This window comes from Paramacrobiotus metropolitanus, unplaced genomic scaffold (assembly GCF_019649055.1).
Source record: "Paramacrobiotus metropolitanus isolate TYO unplaced genomic scaffold, Prichtersi_v1.0 Parri_scaffold0000004, whole genome shotgun sequence".
Lineage (NCBI taxonomy): Eukaryota > Metazoa > Tardigrada > Eutardigrada > Parachela > Macrobiotidae > Paramacrobiotus > Paramacrobiotus metropolitanus.
In genome coordinates this window covers 2,184,288-2,211,916 of record NW_026570224.1, presented here as the reverse complement: position 1 = coordinate 2,211,916, position 27,629 = coordinate 2,184,288, and the positions used below count along the sequence as shown (strand labels likewise).

The following is a 27,629-nucleotide window of genomic DNA, read 5'->3' as shown; positions in this document are numbered from 1 at the left end:
CACGATACCGGCTAAAATCTATGTCACGTAAACGTTACCGGCACTGTGATCGAAAAACCAGTTTTGAATGTATTGTGCGTATTGCAGTGACAAAAATTTACAATACATACTGTACTGCAGCTACAGGTCCACAGGTGACGACCTTAAAATTCCAAGGAACTATTACCTTGGGATTTCAAGGCCTGAATCGATACAGTCACCAAGTATGCCTTTACTTGCGTTACGGCCCTACACGCACCGCCATTATTTTAATACATTTCTACAAGTGCAGATTAACAGAATACTTGTTTATATACTCAGTTCTTCGAATCCGGCTGGGAATCTGGAGAAAGAAATTTAAACTGGGAGGGGCTGTGAAGCAACGCAACAAGAACCACGAGACCGCTTTTCTGTGAGACAGTCTGTGCCATCGCACACGGGAGACAGTTAGTTACTTAACAGCATACAAAATCGAAACCCCATGCTGTTTGTCAGTTTTCGAATTTGTCTTTGAACTTTCCTCCGCACTCTAATGGCTGAATGGCAGTGGAAGCCGCATGTGTTTTGACCGACTCGGTTAAATTTTACATATTTTAAAAGTTAATCTGAGGATTCGGGACAATTTATTTGCAGGACGTTCGTGCACGGGAGCGACAAGTGTTAGTAAGATTTACCAAGATTCGAGTACGTGCTAGAAGTGTGGAAGTTCTGTTTTTTCTTCGCAGTCTGCCAGCGCGTTTGTAACAGTTTGTAATTTCGTTAAAAGCATGCGTGCTTTATAGTTGCACGACTGGACTCCATTACCTTGAACGCTTGTAAGAAGCAGAGGGTGCTGTGCTGTAATCACTTCCCGAAATGTGAGCGTGGTTGTGGAGTACAGATTCAGTTCCTTGATCGGGAGCAGCTCTTTACATCGTCGGAATCCAGCCTTGCGTCACAGCTGAAAACATGTCCCGGTTAATATCGGTCCTGCGAGGTATCCGTGGCGTTTTATTCTGCTTACTGATGTTCCTCAGCAGCGCGCTTGGAAGTGTGTTCGTGCTGTTCCCTACCTTGCCTCTTCTTTACGTCAACCGGCGCCTGTTTCGATGGTTGGGAGACCACATTATCGCTTTGTGGGAATCGTATCCTGTGGTAAGTCTTGACTTGCGTAGTACGTTCCATATTTTTGAATCTTATTTAATTGGTAATATTATGCGTGTGTACAATCTGAATTTTTTATAAGGATGAGTTGAAAGTACTCACTTAGTTCACCGCCCGGGTTAGATACGGTGGGCAGGGTTTGTTATAATTTCGCGCAACGTGAGCGCACATAAACAGTAGTAGCTATTATACAGGTAATTACACTGGTAGTAGTACCGCAGTAATCGTATTGTAGTATTATTAATAATTCTTTGTCATTATCGTATTCTCGATTCTGAGGAAGTACGCACGTCGCTTGATGTTCTATACAGTTTAACCCTGCTTGAAATTTAGAGTTACAATTTGTTGGAATTGATTTTGGTTGGTATGTGTTCAGATATTATGTATTCAGTTACATGCATGCAGAAAAATTTTCTTTATTTCGTAGGCTTTGCTGCACATTCTCTGCCGTGTTGACATCCGTATATTCGGGGATGAAATCGACCCGGAGAAAAATTCTCTCATAATTATGAATCACCGAACTAGGTTTGTAACTTTGATTGCTGGTGTCTGCATTGACTTACGATTTTGGTATAATTTTCTGGCACTTGTTATGCCAGTCAGATTCACAGTCACTACCTTTCCTTCTACAGTATTAGCTAAATCAATAAAGTATTCTAGTGCAAATACCTCGTAGTTGTGCGTTTGCAGCTTTGAACGCTGCTAAGTGCAAACACCCATTTCGGAATTAAATACACACCGGCAACTATTTGTGATGATAACGCATAGTTTTCTCGATTACGGGTTTATGGTGGGTTAGTTCTTGTTTTAAATTTTTACTGCAAATACTCTAATGATAATTTCATTACGTAAGTACTTTCTTTACTGTCCCCACACTGGAGTACCTGTCCTGCAGAGAGTTAGGTCGTAGAAGTAATTGGTTTGCATCAACATATGCTTAATCGCAGCAGTTACCGCGCTGGTCCGTTCGCGTTAAAACACGGCTTCGATACTTTGCAGGCTAGATTGGTTATTCCTCTGGACAGCTTTGTATCCTGACGCACTGCCACGGCACAAAATAATCCTAAAACGGGATTTGAAACGCGCTCCTGGAACCGGTATGAAGGGCACCGTTTGCGTACAACAGTAGCGCTATTGAATCGGATTTTTCTGGACGTTTTAGGTTGGTCAATGCAATGCGCCGGCTTTTTATTCATCGATCGCAAATGGGAGAGCGATCAGGGTAATGTCGGCCTTCCAGCCAGTGCGTCTCCTGTCATTCTTTTTTAAAGTGGTTATCTGTTTCCGTAGAGCTGTTTCACAAGGCCATAGAATATGTGTCGCATGACAACCGCAAAGTGAACGTAAGTCAAACAGAATTGGAGATTATGGTGTGACATTTAGCATTGCTTCCATTTGTGTAGATGCTCCTTTTCCCTGAAGGTACAGATTTCAATCCGCGATCTCAAACCCGAAGCGATGCCTTCGCCTTGACGAATGCTCGACCGAAATTGCTCCACTGCATTTACCCACGCGTCCGTGGCTTTACTTTTCTTGCCGAGCTTATGAGAAAATGTAAGCAGTGTCTGATATTATAGCGGATATTCCTTAGAATCAAAATAAACAGTGGACAGCATACTGCCTTACGTTATTCTGGCACACCGCAAATAGCCAGCTGAATAAAATAGAAATACTGTACGGTTATGCGTTCGCAGCCGGCGTTTAACGACAAAACGCATAGCATATCTAAGGAAATTTAATGCGTTTTGCATTCGCATCATTTTTGTATTTTTTTTTAAATATGGCATATCTGATGTTGCAGGTCCATTGGAGTCACAACTGAATGATTAACCAAATTTTTTCGAGATTCAAAACGAACAAAATAGAGCTGCAAACAGAATGCATGGTACAATGCTGAAATATATAACGGTATAGCAAATCACACGTTAATTTGGTATTTAATTGGTAATGCAATCGGATGGTTTTCGAAAGTAATTAAATTGAAAAGGCAGCATGATCGTTTTGTTTGTGTGCCTAATTATAACGACTTATTTCGTTGTGCTTGGATGGGTAATTGTTGGCAGTTGGCAGACATATTATGTAAAAATAAATTGATGGAAACGGAACATGTTGAAAAAATCTACTGAAATAAATAATCTGGAGTTGTAAGAAGGGATGAAAATGCTGAAAACGGACGACGTCGGTGATGTTATCAGTATAATCATAAATTTTTTATTCGATTTTTACGGTATTTTTTATAGCGTTTTAATGCCCGGCACTATCCAAGTGTACTCTGTGGGCTGATTGAATCATTTTGTTTTGACAGATAATGTTTTGGATGAAATTTACGACATTACAATCGTGTATCCGAAAGAGATTATCCAAAGTGAACCTCAAATGCTTCTTCGAGGCCCACCAAGTGCTATTTACTTCTTAATAAAGCGTCATGGAGCGGAAGAGCTGCCGGCATCCACCACCGACCTCGAATCATGGTTATCAGATTGCTGGACGAATAAAGAACAGGAGCTTGCGGAGTTCTACAAAAGTAGACAATTTCCTCCCAAATTTTTGGGGCGACAACTATTTGCCATCCCGTTGTTATGGGTTTCTTTGATTGTGTGGACGGCTTTGATTGTATTTTGGCTATGGCTGTTGAGTACGTCGCTGTATGCTGATATTTTCTTTGTGATCGGTTCTGGTGTCTATTGTTTCTTCACGTATATTCTCGGTGGTGTCGATAGATTTGAATTGCGGCGTTTTCTTGCTGAAAAACACTGATAGCAGCAAGCACCTCTGTATAACTGTCTAAAACATTTCCTTGAATGCTGAACATGACAGTCAAGTTCGTCTTATGCTCATTTTCATCAAGTTCGGAAATTACTTGCATTCATAACTGTTAAGGTCAACCCCGCGCTCGGTGTTTTACTGACGCAGTTCCGGAAATCTGATCTGAAACCATCATGCGACTGGTTCCTGTGACGGATAACGTGATTATCAGATTGCTTTCCTAAGTTTTTATGAACGATCCACACTGAAGTTCAAAGTTGAGTTACAGTAACGTAACGTTTACAGGTGTACGTACTAGGTAAAAACAATAAGTAAATTATTTACTGTTAACAAATTTTGTCGCGGTTAGTTGAAATTAGCACAATAATATTCGCAAGAACTGCTAATACGATAATGTGGCTGGTAATACAGCACGTTGGTACCATGGAATGTTCTGGTGAACTGCCTTGCTCCAGTAAAATTTGCTAATCAGTTTTTCGTGACTGGTGCTAAAATGCAAAGCGCTGGCTTCGTGAGTTGCTTTGTAAATCATCGACAAACTGAATAATATTACACAATGATATTAATACGAAACTTTTCACATACTGTAATAACTCCAATACTCTTGACTGTGTTCGCCTGTTGTATGCCTGTCCGTTTAATCTGAATGTGCGACTATTCACTCAGTATACTCCTCTAATAATTAATTAATTACGCTAATAAATAGAAGTGCTAGAACATATTTAATAGGTGCTATATGAATCAGGTTAGTTTACTGTGGATGGGTGGCCTACGTACAGTTACATCTGAAAATTTGCATTGAAAAATTGACATCTGTTCTTTCGATAATCCGTACTAGCCTGCAGCCGAAAAATCTAATCGTAGAAAAGAGTAAATTGACAAAACCGAACAATGTTTGTAATTCGGTATTTACAGTATGTTATCGTTCTCGAGCTCTGTGCTGTTCACCAAACCTATTAAAGCGTACTGTGTAATGCTGCAATTATTACAAATATTTTTTCAAAATTGAGATTTTCACCAAAATAAAAATATTAACCGCAATATTAACATGGCTGTCTCACCAACTGGTATGGATACGCCACTATTGTTCCTTTCATTAAAGATGTAATTACTTTAAATAAAATACCTAAAATACCTAAAATTCCTAAAATACCCAGTATCCACAATAGAACTCAAGGTTCTACGTACAGACTGCAGCAGAGTTCGCTATCCGGTAACTGATTCAATTAACCCAATTCATTTCCGGTTCGTCTGACATTTTAATGAATTTCTCCCCAAGATTGCCTCGCCTATGCACGTAGGCAGCAGCTAAATTTTGTATATAAATTCATTGTTCATTCTTAATTTTCTTTAGCATCGAAGTGCTGATAATCGGTAATACTGCGAACACGCTTCCTCGACCTTCGTTTGCAGCAACTTTGTACTTTTGTACAGACCATTTTCGATTTTTTCCAACGCGTGAAGCATAATTAATTTTCTGAATTTACAGTTTATATTTAAAAGTGCTGAACTACGATGATCAACCATCTTATTCTTTTAGCCATTCTAATCGTATCTGTCCAGTTGGCCTTAAGCTTTCCGCTGGACAGTTTTCCTTTTTATAAAGATCCAGAATGGTCGAACGAAGACGTTCTCTACCTCGAGCCAACATCCGGGTCTAACAGCTCACTGACAGGTTAGTCATAAGGTCAATGCTGATTTCCGGTCGGCACGAAAGAGAGCATAACCTTGGTTATCGATGACCTTAAATATCATATAAATTAAAGATAACCTGTTGCACGCAGTAGTACATTGTGAATGCATAGTTAAGGAAGCCGTAACAAAACATAATCAACATTTACTATGTCAAACCCTAAGTAAAATTTGTATGTGTGCAAATAAAAACAACCGAGCGTTTAATATCACTGCAGCAACGTACTTCGCCGGAATGAAACGAAGTGGTGTCCCGAGCTCGGTGCGGCCGTCCTGGATTCCGTCACCTGGACCGTTCTTGCCCTTTCGCCGATACGGCACTCTGCGACTTGGACCCGACAGACTTCGCACTGACAGCGAGGATCAATCGACCATCTTCGGCACACGAACCCCGACTGGCTTCGAGCCCGAAAACGAGCATCAACGCTCTCGACGCATTCTGTTTCGCATTATGCAGATTCACGGCTTCTTAAATCCCCTGATGGCAAAAAGCAACGGTCTGCCCGACCCGGAAGCCAACGAATACCTCGGATAATTCAGGCTGCCACCTAACGTGATCATGAGCAAAACATCCCGAACAATTTAACTCTTAATGATATTTTTACAATTCGGATTTAACCGGTTCGCTGTTACATATCGATATTCACATTCATCGTTCCGGTTTCTCAACTACGTACGTAATACGTTAAAACACTAAGCATTCGCATGCAAGCATGAGTTATAACCAATATTTGTACTTCCAGCGTACAGTACAGTTCCGTACGCTTGACCACTTGTTTAGAGTTGATATACCGGCCGCTTGACTGCTTATTCTAAACATTACTATTTACTGACTTGTGTTTCAACTGATTATTAAAAATAATAAACAACCGCAATATATCGCGGCACATCTGTTATTTATTGCATTGCAATAAACAAAACCTAACAACTGACACCGTGCGGAAGTGCACCAACTTCCAACGTACTAATTAACCAGTAAAGGCTCAAACACATAATTATACAAGACCAACAACCAAAAGCACGAAAACCAACCATACTTCTTCAGAAAAATACATGGAAAATTCCAAGCTGGACAACAAAAATATATAATTCCAAAAGGCGGACCTCACGCTTCTTCTTCAGTTTTCACTTTCTTCTTTTTCTTTTTCTTCCCGCTACTGTCTTCTGAAGGTTCCTCGACTAAAAAACTTATAACTTCAGAACACTGCCGTAGTTTGTTATGACCCATTAACCACTTATTTAAAATTACCGACTGCTTCACCATTGTCGACTTCGGGTTGAGCTTCGATCTCCTCGGCATCTTTTCGTTTCTTTCCTTTCTTCTTCGCAGAAGGGGTTTCAGCGTCGCCATTGGGTTCAGCTTCTTGCTCTTCCCCAAATACTTTTTTCAGCTTCCCAGGCGCGGGAGATTCAAAGAAATCGGGCTCCTTCTTTATCTTCTGTTGAGGTGTTATTGTAACGTCATTGCCTGATTGATACTGCCACACTTGACTGCAAGTAAACATGATATTAACCAAAAGCGTTTTCTCTGCTATCATGCAGCGACAGAGTAATATATAGGTACTTCACCTCTTATTCTGATATTTGTCAAAGTTCTTATTTCCACTAACTCCGCCTTTCCGACTGGCCTGTCGAAAAATAAAGATGATTTTTTTCATTGAATTAATTGAAACGAATAACAATTATGAAAAACCACACAGTACCAATTCAAACAAGATACTATACAACTGGTACATCCTTTCTTCTACTGCCATTTCATCAATTTACTTACATCAACAGATTCGAGTTCTTTGGCTTTCTGTTCCAGATATGCCCGCTGCATCGTGCCCAAATCGGCATCATCAGTCTCCGCTAGGGCATCCACTCTTATCGATAGAGAGGCTTTCGCAGCCACCATACGGGACATCTAAATAAAAAAAAGTGAAAATGTTCATCGATACAAATACCACCTAACGAAAAATTAGTAACGCTGGATCACTAATCGATAAAATACGGTATAAGATGTCAAAACTGCCATCTAAGCCCCATACTTTTCCTTTTATCTTTGGACTGCTTTGACTGATCAATTGAGCATGGTAAATCAACCCGTATTTTGGGGTATCATGCTTCTTCTTTAAAGCGCGGAACAAAGCTTTTTCTGCTCCTAATATCTGGATTGTCGAAGCGGGATACTTTGCCAGACCCATTAAGGATCCTGAAAAGTAATTCGTTAGAAAATATTATCAAAAACATATGCAGAGCTGAATATTTCCGTCATTCAAACATACCTGCATGACTGATCAGTCGTGCACCCACTAATTCACCGAGGAGTACTGTTAAATTGGGAGCAATCGCAGCCATCCTGTTTTTGAGGTAGTCGTACAGTTGAGCTCGGTATTCGTGCATCTCAAGTATCTAAAGCAGCATACCAAATTATCTATATAGAACTTACCATCAAAACCTTTCAAATTTATGGGTGTATTTCTTCTCAGAAAATTTTACTCCGCACAACTTTTCAGATTGTTGCAATGATTAAAAACGTCATCAACGATACGAAAACCACGCGGTATACTCAATTCCGAAAACGTGTGTCTACCTGATCGCAAAGGCTGCTAATATGCTCGATATCTTGTTCGCTGATTTCAGTACCCATCGAAATCTGACCGGCATCTTTCACGCGCTGCTCTAAATCTGCAGGTAGTATATCGGACAAATCCATTGTGATTGTCGCAGTGCGCATTCCTGAGCAAATAAGAAAGTTAATTATTACTTAAGAATTATATCAGATAACACACAAATATATTTTATTTTATCTTATGTTCGGAAAAACCGCATCGCTCATATTTACTGCGCTTGAGAATTTCGTAACAAAATTAACGGTTACAACCCGGATCTGACCTACCAAGTTTTTTCACAGTTTTAATGTAGGCAGCGTGATCCTGGATTATGCTACCCAGCTCTGGAAAATGCCATCCGTACCATTCGCGACATCTCATAATGTAATTGTTCAATTCTTTATCCAAGTCGTCCAGAAGAGCTAAGAAATAGCGCACGGTTTAGCCCAAACGCATCAACCAAAAGACGAGGTACTAATCAACTTACACACGGCTTGGATAATCATAGTATCAATCTTGTCTCCACTGAATCTTAGCGTATGTCGAGATAACCTGCGGAGTTAAATTGGGCTTACACAAATTTTAATTTTGGACAGATGTCAACAATATTTTGGAACAGTAATCCTGCTGCTTCAGAGGTAGTGACGAGAAATTCCTCAAAACTATCAGTTACCACTTGAGTTATGCATCACGAGCAGCAATATATTTCTATTCAAAGAAACTAAGAGAAGGACTGTGCAAAAACCATAAGCAATCTATTCATTCATACAACCAGGCACTGTAAACGACGTCAATTCTAATAAGACGTTTAATGCATTCAAGAAAGTTTTAGACCAAAATGAAGTTTCTTCTCACCCATGAGCCAAACCCAGTATCATAGCGTTGTTTTCCCTTTCAGAGACTTCAGCAATCAGGTTATTTGTTTGGGTTCTTATACAACGCATCAGTTCACTGATTTGTGTATTGGCAACACAGGTTATATCAAATTTGTCCTACTCAAAAAAAAATGTATTAAAAAGGCCAACATTCGAAATTACAGTCATATTGCTGCAATATTCGTGCCGTACCTTAATGATCTTCCCCAATGCGCTGTCAGCGACAGCCAGCTGCTCGTGAGCATCTTCGGCTTTGATCTTCTTGAGGACCTTCTTCAGCTTCTTTCCAATCTTCCCCTCCACAGTAGCGGTTGCAGCTACAAGCAAAGAAAAACCGCTCTTCAAAAGCTGAGAAGTGGGAACCTTTTAATTAACTCAGAAAAAAGCTGTCAAAGAAAAGCAAAAAGATCAGTTAAATCGTGAAATTTACTGTATTTATCTAAAATTTGAAAATGTTTAAATCTCAAAATTCTACTCTGCACTCGAGCCCCCTCATACCAAATCTTTCAAAGTAACATTCAGTTTGTTCTCACCACTCAGTGCATCCTCAGTGGTTCCAAATTTGTAAAACTTCTGCAGTTGTACTCTGTAAATTCAGGCACACAGTTAAAAAAGCATTTCGGCCTTTTGAATTTTGCAGCTGATCAGGGTTCCCATACATGCTGCTCGCTGTGTCAAAGGACTGGAATTCGTCATAAAGGTTGTCAATCTTCTTCAGCTTTTTCTCATCCAAAACCTAGAAAGTAATGGCGAAAGTGGCTTTATTTTACTTCGCAGCTCGGATAAAACCTTCAAGTAGACCATAAAACATGTCCCACTGCACTGACACAGAGTCGGCTAAACCGGCACGCACGGCAAGCTCTTCAGTTTCTCGTACTCACTTTGAAGACGGCATATCCGGTCGCCGTTTCATACAGAACCAACATTTTCGGTTTTTGCGCAACGTTTAAAGAGAAACAGATAAATTATTTATCACCATTCCATGGAAGACCACATAAAAATAAAAATCTTCAAAAATTATCGTAATCGTCTTATATAAGCATTGCAAGTATTAGGTACTCGCCGTGAAAACACTTGAGAAGTTCAAAACTCGAAAGGAAAGGAAAATGAATTTTGATTTGCGAAATCAGTTTGGTTAATGCAAGTAGTGAAGGAAATCCTTGCAGCCAGTCACCCTTCTCGTTGGTGCACACGTGGTCACCGCCATCCAAGCAGTTATGTATTTTGAATTTTGACTTTTCCAAAAAGTGGTATTTTTTCAATGTTTTTACATAGAAATAATGCTGGTTGACTACAGTCACTACATATTTCAGTTTTTTGCTTTTGTGCTGCAAGAAAATTTCTTTGGATAGAGATTTTATATTCTATGATCATCTGAGATTCATCGGCTCCGTTTATCGATTATCGTTAGCATTCCCTCTTCACTTCTGAAGAAAAATGGCATCTGATTGGGAAGAAGTCCGACGTTTAGCCAACGATTTCCAGCGGGTCCAACAAGGAAGCACAACGCAACGGTAAAATTCCTAAACTGTGAAATTTTATGAGTTTCAGTGTGATTGCTGTGTTTTCACTTACGTACTTCTTTCTGAGAGCAGGTTATCGGAAAGGAATTGCATTGAGATCGTCTCTAATCTGATGAAGATGAAGTTGCTCGATGTAGTTTTTACGACAGATGGCAAGGAATATCTGACTCCACAGCATCTTAACCGTGAAATCCGCGATGAAATAGTTGTCAGTGGGGGGAGAATAAATATTGTTGACGTCGCACAAGCTCTGAATGTGGATTTATCGCATGTGGAAGGAGCGGTAAAGGATATCGTCCGAAGTGACCCGTCACTGAATTTTATTCTCGGACAGCTGATCAATGCGTATGTGTTTCTGCGTATGCGTCTTTAATACTGTAGCAGTTAGAACTACTCGAATGCTTATTGATGTGACCAGTTATGGGCCACTAGACCTTATTTATCGCGAAATCCTAGAGTACGAGTTTGTTAAAAATATTCATTTCGTTTATTTAAGCCTGATATATGATTTTGGTTTTACTACTAGTGACCGTCACGTATCATTCCTTCGGTGCCTGTATTGGTTTTGCGTTATTAATGTTGCCGAATTGTTTGTTGCAGGGACTACATTGCCTCTTTAGCTGATGACATGAACGAACGCCTCCAAGAAAAGGGTGTGATTAACATTTCCGATCTAACCATCGTGTTTGATTTGCCGGCGGAATTCCTGATGACCGTTGCTGCCGATAATTTGGGGAGGCGAATTCATGGCCAAAAGGATCCCAACAATCCTCGAATAATTTTAACGGACTGGTTGATTGCTCGTCATCGCGCAGTTTTGCGAGGCGCTCTGAATGCGTCCAGCCGTCCTGTGCCGATTCAAGGACTGATAAAGCAACATAATTTGAATGACCGAATTACCGCGCGTGAGTTGTATTTTTATTATTCCCAGTAATGTGCACTGTGGAAAAGTACATCTCAATAATTATAATGGTATAGGTCAATTGCATTTGGGTAACCATTGCGCGTCGGGTAATTAAGTTTCAATTGGTTTATTGTTTTTTATATCGAAATAGGTTCAGTCTGTATAACAGGCGTTTGCATTAAACATGACTTTTTTACACTTCGATGGTCAGTTTCTATCCTTGGCACGCAAATTTATTCGTCTCCTTATTTGTTATTTCATTTTTTGCTGAATCATCCATAGTTTTTTACGCGTTTCTCCGTTACCCAATGCAAAAATGGTTATCCAAATTTAATTGACCTATGCCAAGAAGCGGCATATTATGTGTACGACTCTACGAGTACTAAATTTGTATGTTATTGCAGTTGTTGTGGAGGAATTGGTCTCTTTGGGAGAAGTATCTGGCACTTTGAGCGGTCAGGGTCGGAAAGATAAAGCATCATTCGTCCCTAATGTCTACAGCAATGCACAAAATACATGGGTGAAGGACTTCCTCAGTTCGAATGCATATGTTGCTTACGATATGTTGAAACGATTTGACATAGCTGATCCCATCCATTTCCTCAAAAGCCGTTATGCAACGAGTGATTTCATGTTTCTGAATACCTGTATGATACCAAACAGTACCTTTGCTCGCGTCGAAGGTGTTTTGGAAGATTTCATGTCGACCGGAACGTGGATGGAAGGTGTGGGATTGTTTCCGTCCGGCATGGATGAGGAAGATGTAGCGGCTCTGTTGCAGAAACTGATGTCTTCCAAGAAGTTCAAAGATATTCAGCTGCTGGAAGGAAATTTTCTGGTAGCTAATAAGATGATTGATGATTGCCGAGATTTGTATGGACCCAGAATAGAAACCGTGGCAGACCAAGAAGCCACCACGCAGGCGGCTATTTTAATGGCCGCGCCAGCGAAAGCGGCGCATCAAGAGGACGATGATGTAGATTCAAACGTTTCTTCGAAAAAGAGCCGGAAAGACCAGCGAAAACAACCCACTGCTAAAGTAGCTTCAAAAGGTGGAAAAGGCAAGAAGGTTGATGATGTTGAAGGTTCTCAAGATGTTGCACTTCCGGACTTTTTGACCATACCGGCAATTGTAGTGGAAATGCAGAAAATCTATGAAGATGCTCCTTATGAACTCCTTAAGGCGATTGCCGATTTAATTCAGCCAGGACTCTCGTCGCAGTATCGAAAGGTGTTGGATGCCAAGGCCAAAACAATTATTGCATCATCGGCGGTGGATCGCAAACAAACCCATAAGACGGTGCAGGATCAGATTTCCATGAATATGTGGTTAATGCGACTGTTTTGTAAGGGAATTGAACATCTTTCAACAGGTGAATCGGAAATCAATTCAGTTCGTAAAGTTTTTTCAGTTCACTTTTTTTCTTCAGATGCTGACAAAAAACAGCTATCAAAGCATTTGCTACGGAATTTGGGATCCGAAATTTTGAATCCATTGGTTTATTATGTGATGGAAGACCTTGGGATGCCTGCACAGGAAAAGACGGCTACGACTTCTGAAGTAAGTATTGAATACAATCTAAGGGCGATCTTCGGCAAAAGGCAAGATGTTCTGTTTATTGCGAATTCAATAACTTGTTTTTCAGAGCCGAAATAAATTGATTGCCAAACTTCCTGAGCCGTACAGAAGTTTATTCGACAAATGTAATACAGCATCGAATGGTGACAGCATCGACACCTTTGAGACTGCCTTGAATGCCCTTTTGGACAGCGAAGCAATTGGCATGCCAGTGAAGAAAGCGGACAAAAAATTAGAGTCTCAAATTTGCCAAGAGCATCGTCAGCAACTTTTACACGGAATAAAGTCCGCCAAGGATGTTGGCTCTGCATTACGGTTGTGTGTGCTCGCGCTCTTCCTGAAATTCACCGGTGTTCCGCTGGATGCTCCCGGAAAATTCGTCCCTCAGATGATCAACATAATAAAATCAAATCTGAACACAGAGCAACTTGACATTTTAGAAAACTGTAAAGAGAAAATGCAAAGTCAGCCTTCTCAAGATGTTTTGTTGGAAACTATAGACAAATTGCATCAAATCGCGAATGGTTGACCTTTTGAAGGTGCGGTATAATATGTACTGATTACTGAATGAAATTTCGTTGTTTTCTTGATACATGGTGATTTGATGTATGTCATTAAGAAAAGTTCTGAGAATCTGAATTCTGTTCTTTTACTATATTGGCGCTTTAAAAATGCCGCCGCTTACCAAGGCTTACAAATTTGACCAAAAGTCAGATTTATTTCACAAACACCAAAGCGGGGTACTTAACCAAAGGTTATTGAAGTAGGCCACTTCACTAGTATCCGACTGCTGCAATAAACTTAACAGCAAGTAAAATTGTAAGTGGTACTCTACACAGGGCGGTTGTCATGGGTTTTTACCGAATGATTTTCGCTGTTTGCATTTTCATTAATTTTGTACTCATTCATAGTTATTCGAAATCGAAGCCAGTGTGAGACTGAGTTATCAATGATCACGTTAATATCAGTTAATTTTAACATTTTTTATAATTTATGAGCCATATTTTTTAGCAAATGTTTCGCGAATTTTATGCGTCCGTGTACGTCCGAATGTGATATTATTTCTGAATTTTCTGATGAGAGTGGGAGATATTGCACAAGTCAAATGTTATACGGCGCACCGTTATGGTGGAACTTGATCGTCATAAGCAGCCCCCGAGCTCAATGTAAACCTTTGCATAATTGTGTGGAACTCGCACGAATTTGAACGTTCCCGTCATGGCGACCAACGGAATCACTTCCACGCAGCAGATTATTGCATCGTCTACTGGGGCTATGCTAACTTCCTTGTTCAGTAGGTTGATCGTGACGATTACGTATAGATATTATGAGATCCGCTCCCAGATTGCGGACGTGCAAATCAGCTGATTTGTATTTTTGCAGCAACACCACTCGATGTAGTCAAAGTTCGTCTACAGAGTCAGGTGAAGCTCACATCTCCCCTCTCCCAGCAATTATACTGTGAGACCTATTGTACCGGCTTACTTAACCATGTTTGCGGCCGCCAGAGTGCAGTGGCCGCTTATCCCGGCGAAGAACCCTTTTCAGCCAGAAATCACGGAAGGATAGCGACTCCGCGTTTTACGGGAACAATCGTGGGTTATCATGTTATACCATTAATCATTTTATTTTATTTTTAATATTTTAACTTATCGTCATAATTAGTGTCTACCTGCGCAAGAGTATCACAAATGGCGAATTAAAATTTTCCTGGTCAGACCACCGTGCACTGGTTACCGGAGCACTTGATACTTTAAAATTGTCGTTGGCGTGCATTGTGCAATTACTTTGTGGTTTGTACTTGTTAACGCGCTAGTGTAATATTGACAAATTATTAACAGCAAATTCATCCAACAAGTTTCTTGTTTTCTTTTGTTGGACGTCCTCGTTTATTCTTCCTGCATATTTTTATTTCCGGTATTATCAATCTGTTTTGTTTAGGCTTTTACTGTAGATTAGGTATTCTCTTTCAGCTGTGTGATTATCTGCAGAGCTGATTTGATCTTATATATTTTCAGGATACTCTAGTGAAAGTAGCTAGGCAGGAAGGCGTTCTCACGCTATGGGCTGGACTTCCGCCAACCTTGTAAGACGAACAGGAAAATAACTAATGCGAATATGCTGAATAGCGGGCGTCTCGCTCTTGGAAATCCAACTTACTGGAATTTACACTATTTTCACTTTGCAGAGTCATGACAGTTCCTGCAACGGTGTTATATTTTACCACATATGAAAAATTAAAAGAGCAGTTATCAAAGAGCAGATACACGGATTATGGACTGGTTCCTATTTTTGCTGGGGCTTTGGCAAGAAGTATGCGGCGACGGCTGTATTAATTTTTGGATACATTGGCGATTATGTCAGTGAGTGTTTGTTCTAACAAAAATGCTCGCTATTGCAGTATGTGCCGTTACCGTTATCAGTCCCATCGAACTGATTAGGACCAAATTACAGTCTGAAAAACTGGATTATTATTGTGAGTATTAACTCCATTCTGCGTTGTGTGTTCTCTCTTTCTCCTACGGCGAAAATTCTACTGCACCTTTTCATCATTAAATTTTTACGTGAATTGGTAAAAATGGCTTGCGAATTGTTACTCAATAGATATCTGGAGAGCCGTAAAGGCTACAGTTAAGAAGGAAGGCATTCTGTCGCTATGGCGTGGATGGGGACCGACTATTCTGCGAGACGTCCCATTTTCGTGTACGTATTGACACTGATAAGATTGACACGTATTGACACCTTTAACAAGCAGTTCAGTTTTGCGGTTCGTTAATCAACTGGAGAATTTTTGCAATACGATATTACGAATACACGGCCGAAATGCCGCTTTTGTTTTACCTAATAGTAGATCACAATTGGCTGATGATCAAAATAACGTCAAACTGTGTGTACCATGTAATTCTGTTCGTTTTCATTTTATAATTGGTTGAATTGAACTGTTAACTTTTATTATTGTAGTTCCTAACAAAAAAACCCAGTAGGTTTTTTGTTTTGTTCGTGTACGCATTTTGCAACACAATGCATTTGATAGTGTTTCTTTAATCGTAAAGTCTTACTGTATCTGTTGTCGAACGGTCAGCAGTTTTAGCTTGATATTCGAATTGTGTTCATACCTGCATTTTCAGGCATTTATTGGTTCCATTATGAAACGTTTAAGAAAATGGTTCTGAAGCGCAAGCAGTCTTCTGAGCTTCCTGTGATTTGGGCCTTCGCATCCGGTGCCGCGGCTGGAACGATAGCCGGTGTTACCACACTTCCATTTGACGTGGTCAAAACGCATAGACAAATTGAGCTCGGGGAACTATTGTCCGTTCGTCCCACAGTACGGAAACAACCGACCACCACTCTCGCACTGATGGTAAATCTCTACAAGCAGCGTGGTATCAAAGCCTTATTTTCCGGTGTGGCTCCGCGAGTCGCCAAAGTTGCTCCGTCCTGTGCCATTATGATAAGCAGTTATGAGTTTTTCAAGAACTACTTCCGAAAGAAAAATCAGGGAATGGCTAACGACGTGCCTTCGCATCACAATGTTTTGATGTTACAAAAACCGATTATCTCGTCTGCAAATAAGTTAGATGAATCCGATGATAAACGTGGTAAACACTGACTGAAGTCATTGAAGTTGAAGTATTTATCATTAAGCTGTTCATGCTTTTCTTTTGGTACATGATGAAGGCCAAAAGAACTTTAAGGAAGGTCTGTAAATGACCTACTCTGTACTTGTGGTTTATGGTATGAAAAATCCTAAAAATTATGCTGATTTTGCATCCGGCCGGCATTCTTTTAGTCGGTCTTGTATTCCTGTGACATAAGTCAGTTAAAAACAATAAATCATTGTTTCCTAGAAAAAGAGTAATTTCATAGCAGTGTACCGTTTAACTTAATAAATAATTAAATACCAAGCAGGCAGTTTAAACCTGAAAAGCAGTACCTACAAGGCTGCACATAATACAAAAACGAAGGACGATCAATAGGAAACGACAAAAAATCAAAGAAATCTTCGGCTTTAACGGTACCAGAAGAACAGTATATATACACATCACGGTAAAGACAATCATAATTATACGGACGAAGTATACCACAACGAAACATTAGGACTCTTTAAAAAAACCGGGTGGTGCACCACCAAAATCATTGAGGTGCGGGCGACCAGTTTCCGTCGGACAGTGTCAAACTTGGAGGTCGATCTGGCGTTACGCGACGGTTCTCCTCTGTTCCACTTCTTGATTCCGAATTAAGGACATTTTCCAGCATTCTAGCTCGCATGACCATATCATCCCCACTCCCTGACTTTGTAATCACAGCAACCGGTCCATTTTTGATACAACATACGCTCGTCGCACAGCTTTTATTATCTGCGGGACAGGGTAAAATACATGTGGACATGGTGGAACGCACAATATCGTCCTCTGTGCCGGCACCATCCATCGGCGGCTCCTCAAATTCCGGCTGCATCGTCGTGGAGTGTATGCCTTCACAATGAAAGAATCTTTTGATCTTCACGGCGACACGCATATATTCCTGCAGGTTATGGCAGCGGATATGTGCGGACGCTATGATGCGGTCACCGGCCAGCTGCCAAATGTGCAGCTCATGCACGGCTAAGACCCCATCGATCTTCAGCAGTCGGGATTTAATGTCCTCAATTTCAATGTGGGTGGGAACAGTTTGCATCAGAATCATTGCGGATTCTTTTAAAAGAGGAATTGTTGTATAGGAAATAATGCACACCATCACGATGCTCATGGCTGGATCAATGTAGTGCTTGTACTGGAAATCCGTATGCCATATAATGAGCGCTGAGATTATCACAACTACAGATCCAAGGGCATCACCCAGAACATGGAGAAAAACGCCTCGCATGTTCAGCTGTGAGCTGCTCGCTGTAAAACACAATAATCAAATAATGGGATTATCGTTACGGACTAATAAATGCGCACTGGCGTACCAATTCTAGGTTCTGGAAGCGGTTCTTCCAGTGCCGCATCTAACCCTGTAGGTCCATTGTGCGCGTGTTCTTCCTGGTTGACAAGGTGGACAGCTTCCGGTACCGTCCCATCCGTTTCTGCGCACTTAATATCGTCGCACTTTTTTCGATCCCGTCCAGCCTTTTTAACCGTATGCGCTTCATGGTCATGCTGGCCTTTGTCGCCGTGGTTAATTCCACTGTGACCGTCACCATGTGAATGCGTGTGTTCTGCAATGAATAATAATGTTATCGCTGCTAACTCTTATCGGTAATGTTCAGGCAGGTATTGACACAAGAACATAAAATCATAAATTATGAGCGACCTGCTTTTGTGTTGGAACCTTCGTACTCTGCAGTCTGCAGCTGTAAACAGGAACCCGCTGGCATTGAAAATTCAGAATACGTACGCTTCCAAAGGTTAAAAAAATTATGTGGGTACTTAATTATAACTATGTACTTAAAAAATACACGATACATCAAAATTGTCAAAACTCGTAATACTGGGCGCGCATACAATTTTAAATTACGATTCGGACTTTCAAATAGTATATTTCCTATTAACCTTCTTAATCTAGGACGAAAGCCGTGAAAGTGCTATCTAGATTACTCGAACAAACATCCGAAGACACATAAAGATAAAGCAGGAATTTGATTATTTTACGGCGACACCGAAAAGCCATGGAAAAAAGGGATAAGAATATAACCATTTTGCGGAATTTTGAAAACTGATATTCGATAATCGGTAAATTGCGGTAACGCAAGCAGCAACATTTTGCAAGAATAAAGTTTTTGTACTGTAATACCGTCTGTCTTACTTAACTCATTACCTTAACAATTCGGAAACAAAAAATTTTAATTTGAAATTATAAAATAAACCAAACCGTCTCTATTTTTAAACACTCAGGAACAACCATATGCACGAGATCAGACATGAAAAGATGCCAGCAGAATTTCGAATTTAAAAACAACGCATAAAATTCAAAAAGAATCAGATATTAATTCAACTAAATACACACACCGCAAGTTTAAGAAATCGTACAAATACAAACTAAAATACGAGTACAGTGTTAATATTTAGGTACAGTATATGAATTTAACAGTATTTAACTCCTGGTTTTAGATTTCCAACCAGTATCTGTATGTACTTACGATGAAACAGTAGAAGGCCAATCAGGTTGACCGCCAATCCCAAACATCCCACAATTAGAACCAGTTTTGGGTCTTCAATCTTCACCTCCATATGAAATCGTTCGATGGCTTCCACAAAGATGGAGAAACACAGAGCCAGCAAAAACACCGAATTCACCAAAGCGCCCAGTACTTCAGCACGGGCCCATCCGAATGTATTTTTACTACTCTTTCGTTTTGAGATCCTCACTGACAGGAACGCCACAAGTAGAGCCATGACATCGCTCAACATATGAAATGAATCAGCAATTAATGCCATGGAATGTGTAACATATCCCACGATGATTTCCACCAGGAAAAAGGAGAATGTTACGCCCAACATGGACAGTAGTCGCGCTGTCTTTCCGAACTTCATTTTTGTGGTTTGAATAAACGCACTTTACAAAAACGCTATCACGCAAAATAACAGCGAAGATTTAACCACGCTGAACCCAGTAAAGTGAATAAACGGTGCCGATCTGACAGACAGCAATCACGACCCTGCGCCAATGCTGCATGGAGTCCAAAGGGCCACACGATCATCCGAGGCTATCGAACCATTCGCCAAACCGATAAGCCAACATAAACTTTTCATTTACCCAAAGATATCCTTCAAAAGAGCAATGAAATGTCTAATCAACCACTTAATAACGAACATAAATCTTTTAAACTCTTCGTTAGTCTTCAGTACCAACAACAGGTCCAGTGCATGGCAACATGGGTCATGATAAAATGATGAGTAACCACAAAAAATGAAACTTACTCACACAGTTTCTCTAAAATTCTAAATTTCGAAATCTGGACAAAAATACAGACTGCAGATGAACGGCAAGCTGCTAGTGACAAAAAAGTGCCCAAATGAAATTACCGCCCTTGGGTGGCTGAAGTGAGGCTAAAAAATGTTTTGGCAATAAACGTGAAGTTCGAACTTCGAATGTCCAAGAAATTTTTATTGACTGGAATTTCAAAATCAAAAATGATTTCTTGAAATGAATTATACTCGTACTTTTCTACTGGCTGAGGGCTCTGGTATATTTAGTATTATATACTGTATTCGTCAGTATATAAGTGTAAGTGACTAAAATTGCTTTAGTGGGTTATGTCTTCGTAAAGAAATAATTGGATTGTGTCTCGGAAAATCACTAAATCAGGTTAGTTTGCAATATCCAGAGCAGAGCCTATGTTAAGCGCTGGTAACGTGGCATTACAGAATTACCGCTGAACACTCAACAGCTGTGTACTGTCTACAGTAGCTCTCGCCACCAGTCCAGTACAAGAGCAGATGCGTCTCTAAACGTAAACATCATGGGCTGATCCAAGATAAATTTTGTAACGTAAGCGAAATTCACCAGTTTCTGTTTGCCGTTACATTTTATCCCGTTAAAATCACTAAAGAGGAATCCAAATGATAAGAATTCGAAATGAGAAATCTTATCACCTGGCGTGAATTTAAGATTTTACAATTACTGTATCGTAGTTTTAAAAAAGGCTAAAAAGCCAACTGTACTGTTGCTTCGACTGCCTCTCTTAATCAGCCCGCAGAGGAGCGGATGCCGCACTACCCAGTATAAAAACTGCGCCTGTTATTTTAATTGTAAGTCCCGGAAGTATGTATATATTTATTCTTTAATCTTAATGAAAAGATTATCAATGAAAATCTACCAGGAAAGTCAAAGATTTTCCAAACGTTTCTGTAAAATTTAACGGTAAATCGATTTCGCTGCTGTGGGTGGAGTTGAGCCTCACGTGAGCAGTTTGTAAATTCATTCATTCGGGGCCCATTGATGTTTGTAACTGCCTTTCCGTGCATGCAGTATAGCCCAACAGACGCGCTCAGCCCTAGTCAGCTGTTTCCTGTTGAGCTGTAATAAGCGCTGTAATTAATCAGTACTTTTATCTTATCATCGCATTGCTAGCGGCAGGCGCAATCACAGCTCTAGTATCGTAATTGCAATCCACCTTGGAAAAGGCGTCTGCTGGCTGGTTGTGCTGAGCGCAATGAAATCTTTGTGTGCAATTAGTAACGTTAACACCATGCTGCAGACTGTTTCCCGATCCACCACTCGCCTTGCAGCGCCCATCCGGCCCATTTCATCCTCTTATCAGCTTCACGCTCAACAAACCAAGCGCACCATGCCGACAACCGTGGCTGCTGATAATGGACGTGCGGAGCAGGAGACAGTCAAAAAGGGGAATGTCAAAACGAGTCCCAAAATGGGCAAGAAGACCCTTACTCTGGACACCATGAATCCCCATATCAAAGTGATGGAGTACGCCGTTCGAGGACCGATTGTTATTCGGGCTGGAGAACTGGAGATGGAACTGAAGAAGGTGCATTTTTAGAAGCTGCCTTGCGCTCTTCATTCATGCTGGGAAGCGAATTTCGCTAGTTTCTGCTAGAGCTTTGCCATTTTTAACATTTATCTGCCTTCTGCGGCTTTGGGCACTTTATTACTTAAGTATTTAAAATTTTAATCTGTCATCGGAAATTCTGATTACGATAATGTATTCCATGGGTTTAACATTTACAGGGTGCGAAAAAGCCATATAAAGAGATAATCCGAGCAAATATCGGAGATTGCCACGCTACTGGACAAGTTCCCATCACGTATATTCGCAATGTAAGATCCTTTTTTGCTTGTTTTTGAAGTTTTTATTCTTTCTACGGTTATGTTGGCCTTTTCCTTTTGCTATTTTTCCGCTTAACCTAAAATTTTCTACCAATTATGGTTTGACTTTGATACTCGCTCCGTTGACTGATTCATTATGTATTGGAGTAAAACCTTCCACAGGTGTTGACTTTATGTATCAACCCGAAGCTTCTTGACTCTCCCGATTTTGCTCCCGATGTGAAAGAGCATGCGAAGCGTATATTATCTTCCACCCGTGGCGGTTTGGGTTCCTACACGGACAGCACTGGCTTGGATGTGGTGCGACAAGATGTTGCTGATTTTATCAAGAGACGCGATGGCATTGCAGCTGATCCAGATAACATAATTTTGACGGCTGGTGCCAGCGAAGGAATTAAGGTACTCATATTCCTTAATAGGAACGATGGCTGTACGGATAATTTGAACGGTCTGCAATTTTTAATTTTTAGGCTTTGCTCAAGTTGATTAATAACGAAAAAAATGGACAAAAACCTGGTGTTATGGTTCCTATTCCACAGTATCCCCTGTATTCGGCAACAATAGCTGAATATGGTATGGAACAGGTGAGCAAAATTTTTATGTGATCAGCATGTCTTTCAGTAAAAACTGTTCTGTTTTACAGATTGGTTACTACCTTGACGAAGATAACAACTGGGCTCTGGATATTAACGAGCTGAAGAGATCCATCAGGGAAGCGAGGAAGGTCTGCCATCCTTCCGTAATCGTAATTATCAATCCCGGCAATCCTACCGGACAGGTGCTTACCGAAGAGAATATCCGCGGGATCATCAAATTTGCCCACGAAGAAGGATTGTACATTATGGCCGATGAGGTACGATGCGCTTTACTTTTGTTTTATGTTCTGGCCGCTGCATTTTGCTGTCTGGAATTTTTACTTTCTTAGCGTTCGAATCTGTTTTGCGTTGACTATGTTTAGAAATACATGCTTACCTTAAATTCTTAATTTTTTAATTTTACTGTAGAAGATGCATGTATATTGATTGTTTACATTCACAGGTGTATCAGGATAACGTCTACGCCCCAGGAAGTAAGTTCCATTCATTTAAAAAGGTCATGACGCAGATGGGAGCACCTTATGATGGACTTGAACTTGCCTCTTTCTACTCAACCTCGAAGGGATTTATGGGCGAGTGCGTAACGGCTTTTTTACATTAATGACAAGCAAAATGTGAAATAAAATCGTCTTAAGTCTTAAGAAATAAAATTGTCTTATTTAGATGTGGCATTCGGGGCGCATATATGGAACTCGTCAACATGGACAGCCAGGTTATGGCAATGTTGAAGAAAATGCTTTCTGCTAAATTGTGTCCGACTAGTGTTGGGCAGGTAAGGAGCGAATTTAATTATGACCGCTTTACTACGTAAATAAATGTTTCGTCGATTCGCAAAACCTTTTGCGCCTATTTTATTGTTGTTTGCTTATTGAATTTATGGCGAAATTTGATTTGCATTGCAGGCTTGCATTGGATGTGTGGTTAGCCCTCCCAAACAAGGCGATCCTTCTTACGAATCCTTCATGTCTGAAAAGCAGGCTGTATTGAAATCGTTAGCTGAGAAGGCGAAGCTTGTTACTGACACCTTTAATTCTATTCCCGGTATCCACTGCAATACCGTACAGGGTGCCATGTACGTCTGTTGCTTGCTCATTCCAAAATTTTCAGCCCTTCATTTACTCTCGTTTCGATGATTTTAGGTATGCATTCCCACGCTTAGATTTGCCCCAAGGTCTCATTGATAAAGCTAAGGTATGATTTTCATCTATATTGATCGTAAAACTTTTGTTTAGGGTTGCGTAAATGCTTTTTGCGTACCTGTGAGTAAGTAAATTTGCACCGCAGATTTATGTTTAAGACGAGCTTATACGCGTAATCGAAGGTAAACAATTATGACGCATTTATGCAATACTTCGTATGGTTATTGGATATTGATTTTTGTATGCCGTGCATCATATTTAAGTTTGCAAAAAATATTAGTAGTGCTACTCTTTAAACTTGATAAAAGGGAACAGAAACGACTTCATATCTTGTATAAGCAGTTGAATTAGCGTTAAGCGTCTGCGTCACAGTGTTGCTGTAAGAGCACATATCGTGGGCGATTACAATTTTATTTGCATAAGAAGGTTCATATGCATCGTTTGCTGGATTACAGAGTGTTGGCCAGGACCCTGACTTCTATTACGCGCTGCAACTCCTAGAGAACACTGGTATCTGCATTGTTCCTGGTTCGGGTTTCGGCCAGAAGCCTGGCACGCATCATTTCCGGTATGTTAAACGATGAACAAATTTGAGACATGGCTAACTATATCTTTTGTTTTTACAGAACAACGATTTTACCGCCACCTAAGCAGATGGAAGAAATGATGGTGCGATTTAAGAAATTCCATACGGAGCTCATGGAGGATAAGTTAAAGAATGTCTAACCTATATACAACATGCTGACTGATTCGAGTAATTCATGATCGTCACACCTTGTTTGGTATTCACAGCTTTTTCTTTCAGTTGTAGTTTGTTGGTTGTCAGTTAGTTGGTTCAGTTGTTTCGCTGTTTTATTTCTGGCTGTTAATCATATTTCAAGATGCACTGATGACGGGGTTGTCACTTGTGTGGGTTGCGAGTTGCGGCATAAAATTTGTTAGTACGAGTAAATGGAATTTCTTTTAATGCAAAATATATTGTTTGGGTAAATAAAATAATCGACGATTGTCTATTGTGGGTGATGTACAGTTTAGACTTGTCTTCCAGTTTTAGTACTGATGGTTCATCGATTTGCTTATTCTCCAGACAGGTGCGAGTAGGATGTAAACCATCCATACTTAATACTTAAGAGCACGAAGCCATTCAGGCATAATTGACTATTTGAAGAATGGTGTAGCCGATGTGCGAAGTTGTTATACTGGCTTCCGTTTTGGGTTTAGTGTGCTCTTCTGAATCAAAGGCGCACAAGTAGACCGGAAGTCCTTGACAAAAAAACTCGTACGGAAATACACCAGAACGTGACATGTCGACTGTGTTTCAATCACACTGTTTCATATTAAAGGAAATTTTAGGCGCTATACTGGCGAAATACGATAGCGCAAGCGCAGTGGTAATTCGTGTCGGACAAAGCAGCAGCTTTTTTCTCGAGAAGGCGCACTGTACTGTATACGCCGTTACAGAGGGAAGTCAGGGAACCGCCTGCCTATAAAAAACATTTCACGTGAAATAAATATCTCACGACAGATAAATCATATACTTCGATATATGCTTCTGCTCTGTACTTTCTAGTTTCTACACGTACCGTACAACCCACGTGTGAGCAAATTTTAAATGCAGATACCGTCCCACATTATAATTATTAACATTTCAACCTTTTTGGGCTTTCATTATTTTGCAATTTCGCGAGATCGCCTCTGTAAATTTTTAAAAGGTCATAAAGAGCTTTTCTTTCACAGAAACCTGTTTTTAATGACGATCAAAGACGTTAAACTAAAAGTATCCTCGCCGGTCAAAAAGTTGTGCAGTGTTTCTCTAAATAAATTGATATTGGTAAAAACAATAAACTTTTATTTAGTAAATAAATACTAAGGCCGATTGACATTTTTTAATGGCATGACTTGCTTTTCTTAGCTAGTAGGCCAACGATATCGGTGATGTCCGCGCGCCTTCAATGTAATTAAGTGTGATCCAGAACTGCAGTCCTATACAGAATAGTTTATGTAAGCGATAATATGAAGACCGCTTTTAAACTACTAATAATTAATAATATTATGTGGAAACGAAATAGACATAGTTTGTACTTTGTACTATTATTGTTCCGGTTAACCACCAAATTGAGGAACTGGCTAAGTTTCACAATACCAGTGATTCGTCAGACAGAGTAGGTACAATTACTGTATGTGATTTAGGATGTTGTATTGCCGAATTCGAAGAGAACCGACAAATCTGCAGGCACTCTACGACATGCAACTTTTTGTAAGTGTATAATGTAAGCATCCTACTACAATTTTAAGTAAAGGTTTATCTGGTCGTATATTATCCTTAAAAAACAATAGATACCAATTAAAAACGTAAAGCAAAGCATATTTAACTTAGGACAAACATATCTGTAATGACAAGTAAGACACTCAAACTCGACTTTAATGCTGAAAACTGCAGTCTTTTGCGAAACAACTTATTTGTTTTAAGCGGTTTAATATTTGGTTGATCTTATGTAGACAACAGACGTGGGAAGCACAACTATTTCTGATCGTGAATACTATCGTTAACACTATTACTATCATTTAAATCATTTCTTAACACTATCATTTATGCGTTCTTTTTAATTTGTGGAAGTCATTAAAGCGCGCATAACCATTGGATTATTTGGGTATGAAGCCAAAGGTAATAGTAAGTACTGTCTTGCAGAAATAGGTGAGCGCACTAGCTGCTCGTAATTCATATATATTTCACAGCCATCGACTGTACTCGTACGTAGTAATTTTTTATTGAACTATTGAACTACCACGCAGTATAGTTGCAATATTTGCACGTTCTATTTAGTACGGCATAAACTTCTAAGTTTATAAATAATTGTGCCACCTTTGATGAATGTAAGCACACAGGATTAAAAGAGAGAAACAAATGCAACGAACAATATGTACGAGTACAAACACCTTTAATCCACCACATTTTCTTACAACACATTTGTACAACATTTTCGTATAACAGCTTAAATTATCTGTCGCGAAAACCCTGTACTCAGAGACTCAGAGTAAGACATATGTGAGCTCTCGTTACCAGTTAAAACGCAAACTACAAATTAAGTTGTTCAGATTCACACCTGATAATGTTACAGCACAACGGTATACGTATTACAGCTGCTATATACCGCATTCTTGGCATCACAAACCATTTATAGCAAATAACTGCAACCAGCCATCAGTCTTACTCAAAATCATTGATATCATCGAAATCCTGCTTGTAGATTTCTGATTCATCCACCGATCGCCCAAAACGCAGATGACCGTAGTCGGCAAAGCTGGCCGTTTTGGGACCTCTTCTCTTGCCGAATCGCAGATGTCCGTAGTCGGCAAAGGAAGCCGGCGCCCGTTTCCCGAACCGGAAGTGTCCATACTCGGCAAATGGATCACGCTTCATGCCCACACTGCGCAGTCGGTAATATGCCGGGTCACTCAGGTCAGAGAGCATGTTAAATGCGTCAATATCGCCTTTGACATCGATGTTCTCTGGTAGCAGTTTCCCCACGCCTTCATCAGATACCGGCCGCACCGCGGCGGACAGAATCACCATGGGAAGTAAGACGAGAATCAGCGCAAAAGCCACAGCACTAGCAGCATTCATGGTGTATAGGGGCAGCTGATAAAGGTCACAACTGCGAACGTTATTCTACCTCGGAATACTGCGAAATAATGGCAACTATTGTCCAATTATATCCCGATTAAAAATAGTTGAATACAAATTATATAATATTATTTTTGCTATCTGAACCATGCAGTCTGATGAAATGAAGTTTCTGTTGTCTCTTTGCAGGGTGTTATTATATGCATGACATATATTGTTCCGCTTATGTGGGAGAGCTAACTGGATTTTGCCGATACCGGTGCAACCAGCGTCGGCGTATCGATGACGTTGGTCCCAGTGAAAGCACTTTTGTCGATCGATGGGTAAGTGCAGCCTTTCCGCTTTCTTATTATCCCAGACAGCGGTAATCAGATGCTTTTTTACCATCCAATCCCGCCACGACATGCACCCCCTAATGTAAAGACATATATTGTTCCGACCAGTA

At 40.2% G+C, this 27,629-nt stretch overlaps 8 protein-coding genes across 12 annotated transcripts; 5 read left to right on the top strand and 3 right to left on the bottom strand.

Moving 5' to 3' along the window:
• Positions 1 to 457: 457 nt before the first annotated feature.
• On the top strand, positions 458 to 4,020 carry LOC129602585 (lysocardiolipin acyltransferase 1-like). Of its 2 annotated transcripts, none has more exons than XM_055501642.1 (8): positions 458 to 638; positions 762 to 1,113; positions 1,550 to 1,647; positions 2,122 to 2,219; positions 2,285 to 2,344; positions 2,413 to 2,465; positions 2,526 to 2,676; positions 3,428 to 4,020. In XM_055501642.1, exons 2-8 carry the CDS (start codon positions 928 to 930, stop codon positions 3,877 to 3,879), a joined length of 1,098 nt encoding a protein of 365 aa, XP_055357617.1. In that variant the 5' UTR covers positions 458 to 638; positions 762 to 927; the 3' UTR covers positions 3,880 to 4,020. The 2 variants fall into 2 exon arrangements, with proteins under 2 accessions (XP_055357617.1, XP_055357616.1); XM_055501641.1 differs by having other exon boundaries at positions 461 to 663.
• A 1,239-nt stretch (positions 4,021 to 5,259) lies between these two features.
• LOC129601048 (uncharacterized) lies at positions 5,260 to 6,381 on the top strand. The gene is made up of 2 exons (XM_055499757.1): positions 5,260 to 5,563; positions 5,799 to 6,381. The coding sequence occupies exons 1-2, from the start codon at positions 5,404 to 5,406 to the stop codon at positions 6,113 to 6,115; spliced, it is 477 nt and encodes a 158-aa protein (XP_055355732.1). The 5' UTR covers positions 5,260 to 5,403; the 3' UTR covers positions 6,116 to 6,381.
• A 78-nt stretch (positions 6,382 to 6,459) lies between these two features.
• On the bottom strand, positions 6,460 to 10,133 carry LOC129601043 (nucleolar protein 58-like). Its single transcript, XM_055499746.1, has 14 exons — positions 9,931 to 10,133; positions 9,709 to 9,785; positions 9,583 to 9,635; positions 9,242 to 9,366; positions 9,030 to 9,166; positions 8,662 to 8,726; positions 8,462 to 8,596; positions 8,156 to 8,301; positions 7,848 to 7,974; positions 7,611 to 7,774; positions 7,352 to 7,486; positions 7,150 to 7,208; positions 6,830 to 7,071; positions 6,460 to 6,759 (listed from the first exon to the last, which is right to left on the bottom strand). The coding sequence occupies exons 1-14, from the start codon at positions 9,973 to 9,975 to the stop codon at positions 6,686 to 6,688; spliced, it is 1,584 nt and encodes a 527-aa protein (XP_055355721.1). The 5' UTR covers positions 9,976 to 10,133; the 3' UTR covers positions 6,460 to 6,685.
• Positions 10,134 to 10,305: 172 nt separating this feature from the next.
• LOC129602215 (E3 UFM1-protein ligase 1-like) lies at positions 10,306 to 13,688 on the top strand. Its single transcript, XM_055501210.1, has 6 exons — positions 10,306 to 10,563; positions 10,645 to 10,917; positions 11,173 to 11,477; positions 11,881 to 12,849; positions 12,907 to 13,037; positions 13,123 to 13,688. Exons 1-6 carry the CDS (start codon positions 10,487 to 10,489, stop codon positions 13,582 to 13,584), a joined length of 2,217 nt encoding a protein of 738 aa, XP_055357185.1. The 5' UTR covers positions 10,306 to 10,486; the 3' UTR covers positions 13,585 to 13,688.
• A 295-nt stretch (positions 13,689 to 13,983) lies between these two features.
• LOC129580718 (probable mitochondrial glutathione transporter SLC25A40) lies at positions 13,984 to 16,955 on the top strand. Of its 2 annotated transcripts, XM_055471378.1 has the most exons (8): positions 13,984 to 14,349; positions 14,439 to 14,479; positions 14,564 to 14,650; positions 15,074 to 15,141; positions 15,244 to 15,368; positions 15,457 to 15,531; positions 15,660 to 15,758; positions 16,184 to 16,955. In XM_055471378.1, exons 1-8 carry the CDS (start codon positions 14,274 to 14,276, stop codon positions 16,663 to 16,665), a joined length of 1,053 nt encoding a protein of 350 aa, XP_055327353.1. In that variant the 5' UTR covers positions 13,984 to 14,273; the 3' UTR covers positions 16,666 to 16,955. The 2 variants fall into 2 exon arrangements, with proteins under 2 accessions (XP_055327353.1, XP_055327352.1); XM_055471377.1 differs by having other exon boundaries at positions 14,439 to 14,650; positions 16,184 to 16,930.
• Positions 16,832 to 19,992, bottom strand: LOC129580717 (uncharacterized). The gene is made up of 3 exons (XM_055471376.1): positions 19,177 to 19,992; positions 18,007 to 18,255; positions 16,832 to 17,941 (listed from the first exon to the last, which is right to left on the bottom strand). Exons 1-3 carry the CDS (start codon positions 19,568 to 19,570, stop codon positions 17,190 to 17,192), a joined length of 1,395 nt encoding a protein of 464 aa, XP_055327351.1. The 5' UTR covers positions 19,571 to 19,992; the 3' UTR covers positions 16,832 to 17,189.
• A 223-nt stretch (positions 19,993 to 20,215) lies between these two features.
• Positions 20,216 to 24,568, top strand: LOC129580716 (alanine aminotransferase 1-like). Of its 3 annotated transcripts, none has more exons than XM_055471374.1 (12): positions 20,216 to 20,345; positions 21,238 to 21,525; positions 21,726 to 21,815; positions 21,987 to 22,223; positions 22,295 to 22,408; positions 22,468 to 22,677; positions 22,863 to 22,996; positions 23,084 to 23,192; positions 23,323 to 23,492; positions 23,560 to 23,611; positions 24,015 to 24,127; positions 24,186 to 24,568. In XM_055471374.1, the coding sequence occupies exons 2-12, from the start codon at positions 21,328 to 21,330 to the stop codon at positions 24,283 to 24,285; spliced, it is 1,527 nt and encodes a 508-aa protein (XP_055327349.1). In that variant the 5' UTR covers positions 20,216 to 20,345; positions 21,238 to 21,327; the 3' UTR covers positions 24,286 to 24,568. The 3 variants fall into 3 exon arrangements, with proteins under 3 accessions (XP_055327349.1, XP_055327350.1, XP_055327348.1); XM_055471375.1 differs by lacking the exon at positions 20,216 to 20,345 and adding an exon at positions 20,571 to 20,788; XM_055471373.1 differs by lacking the exon at positions 20,216 to 20,345 and having other exon boundaries at positions 21,034 to 21,525.
• A 1,913-nt stretch (positions 24,569 to 26,481) lies between these two features.
• On the bottom strand, positions 26,482 to 27,412 carry LOC129602779 (drosulfakinins-like). Its single transcript, XM_055501928.1, has one exon. It carries the CDS (start codon positions 27,182 to 27,184, stop codon positions 26,768 to 26,770), a length of 417 nt encoding a protein of 138 aa, XP_055357903.1. The 5' UTR covers positions 27,185 to 27,412; the 3' UTR covers positions 26,482 to 26,767.
• Positions 27,413 to 27,629: the final 217 nt, after the last annotated feature.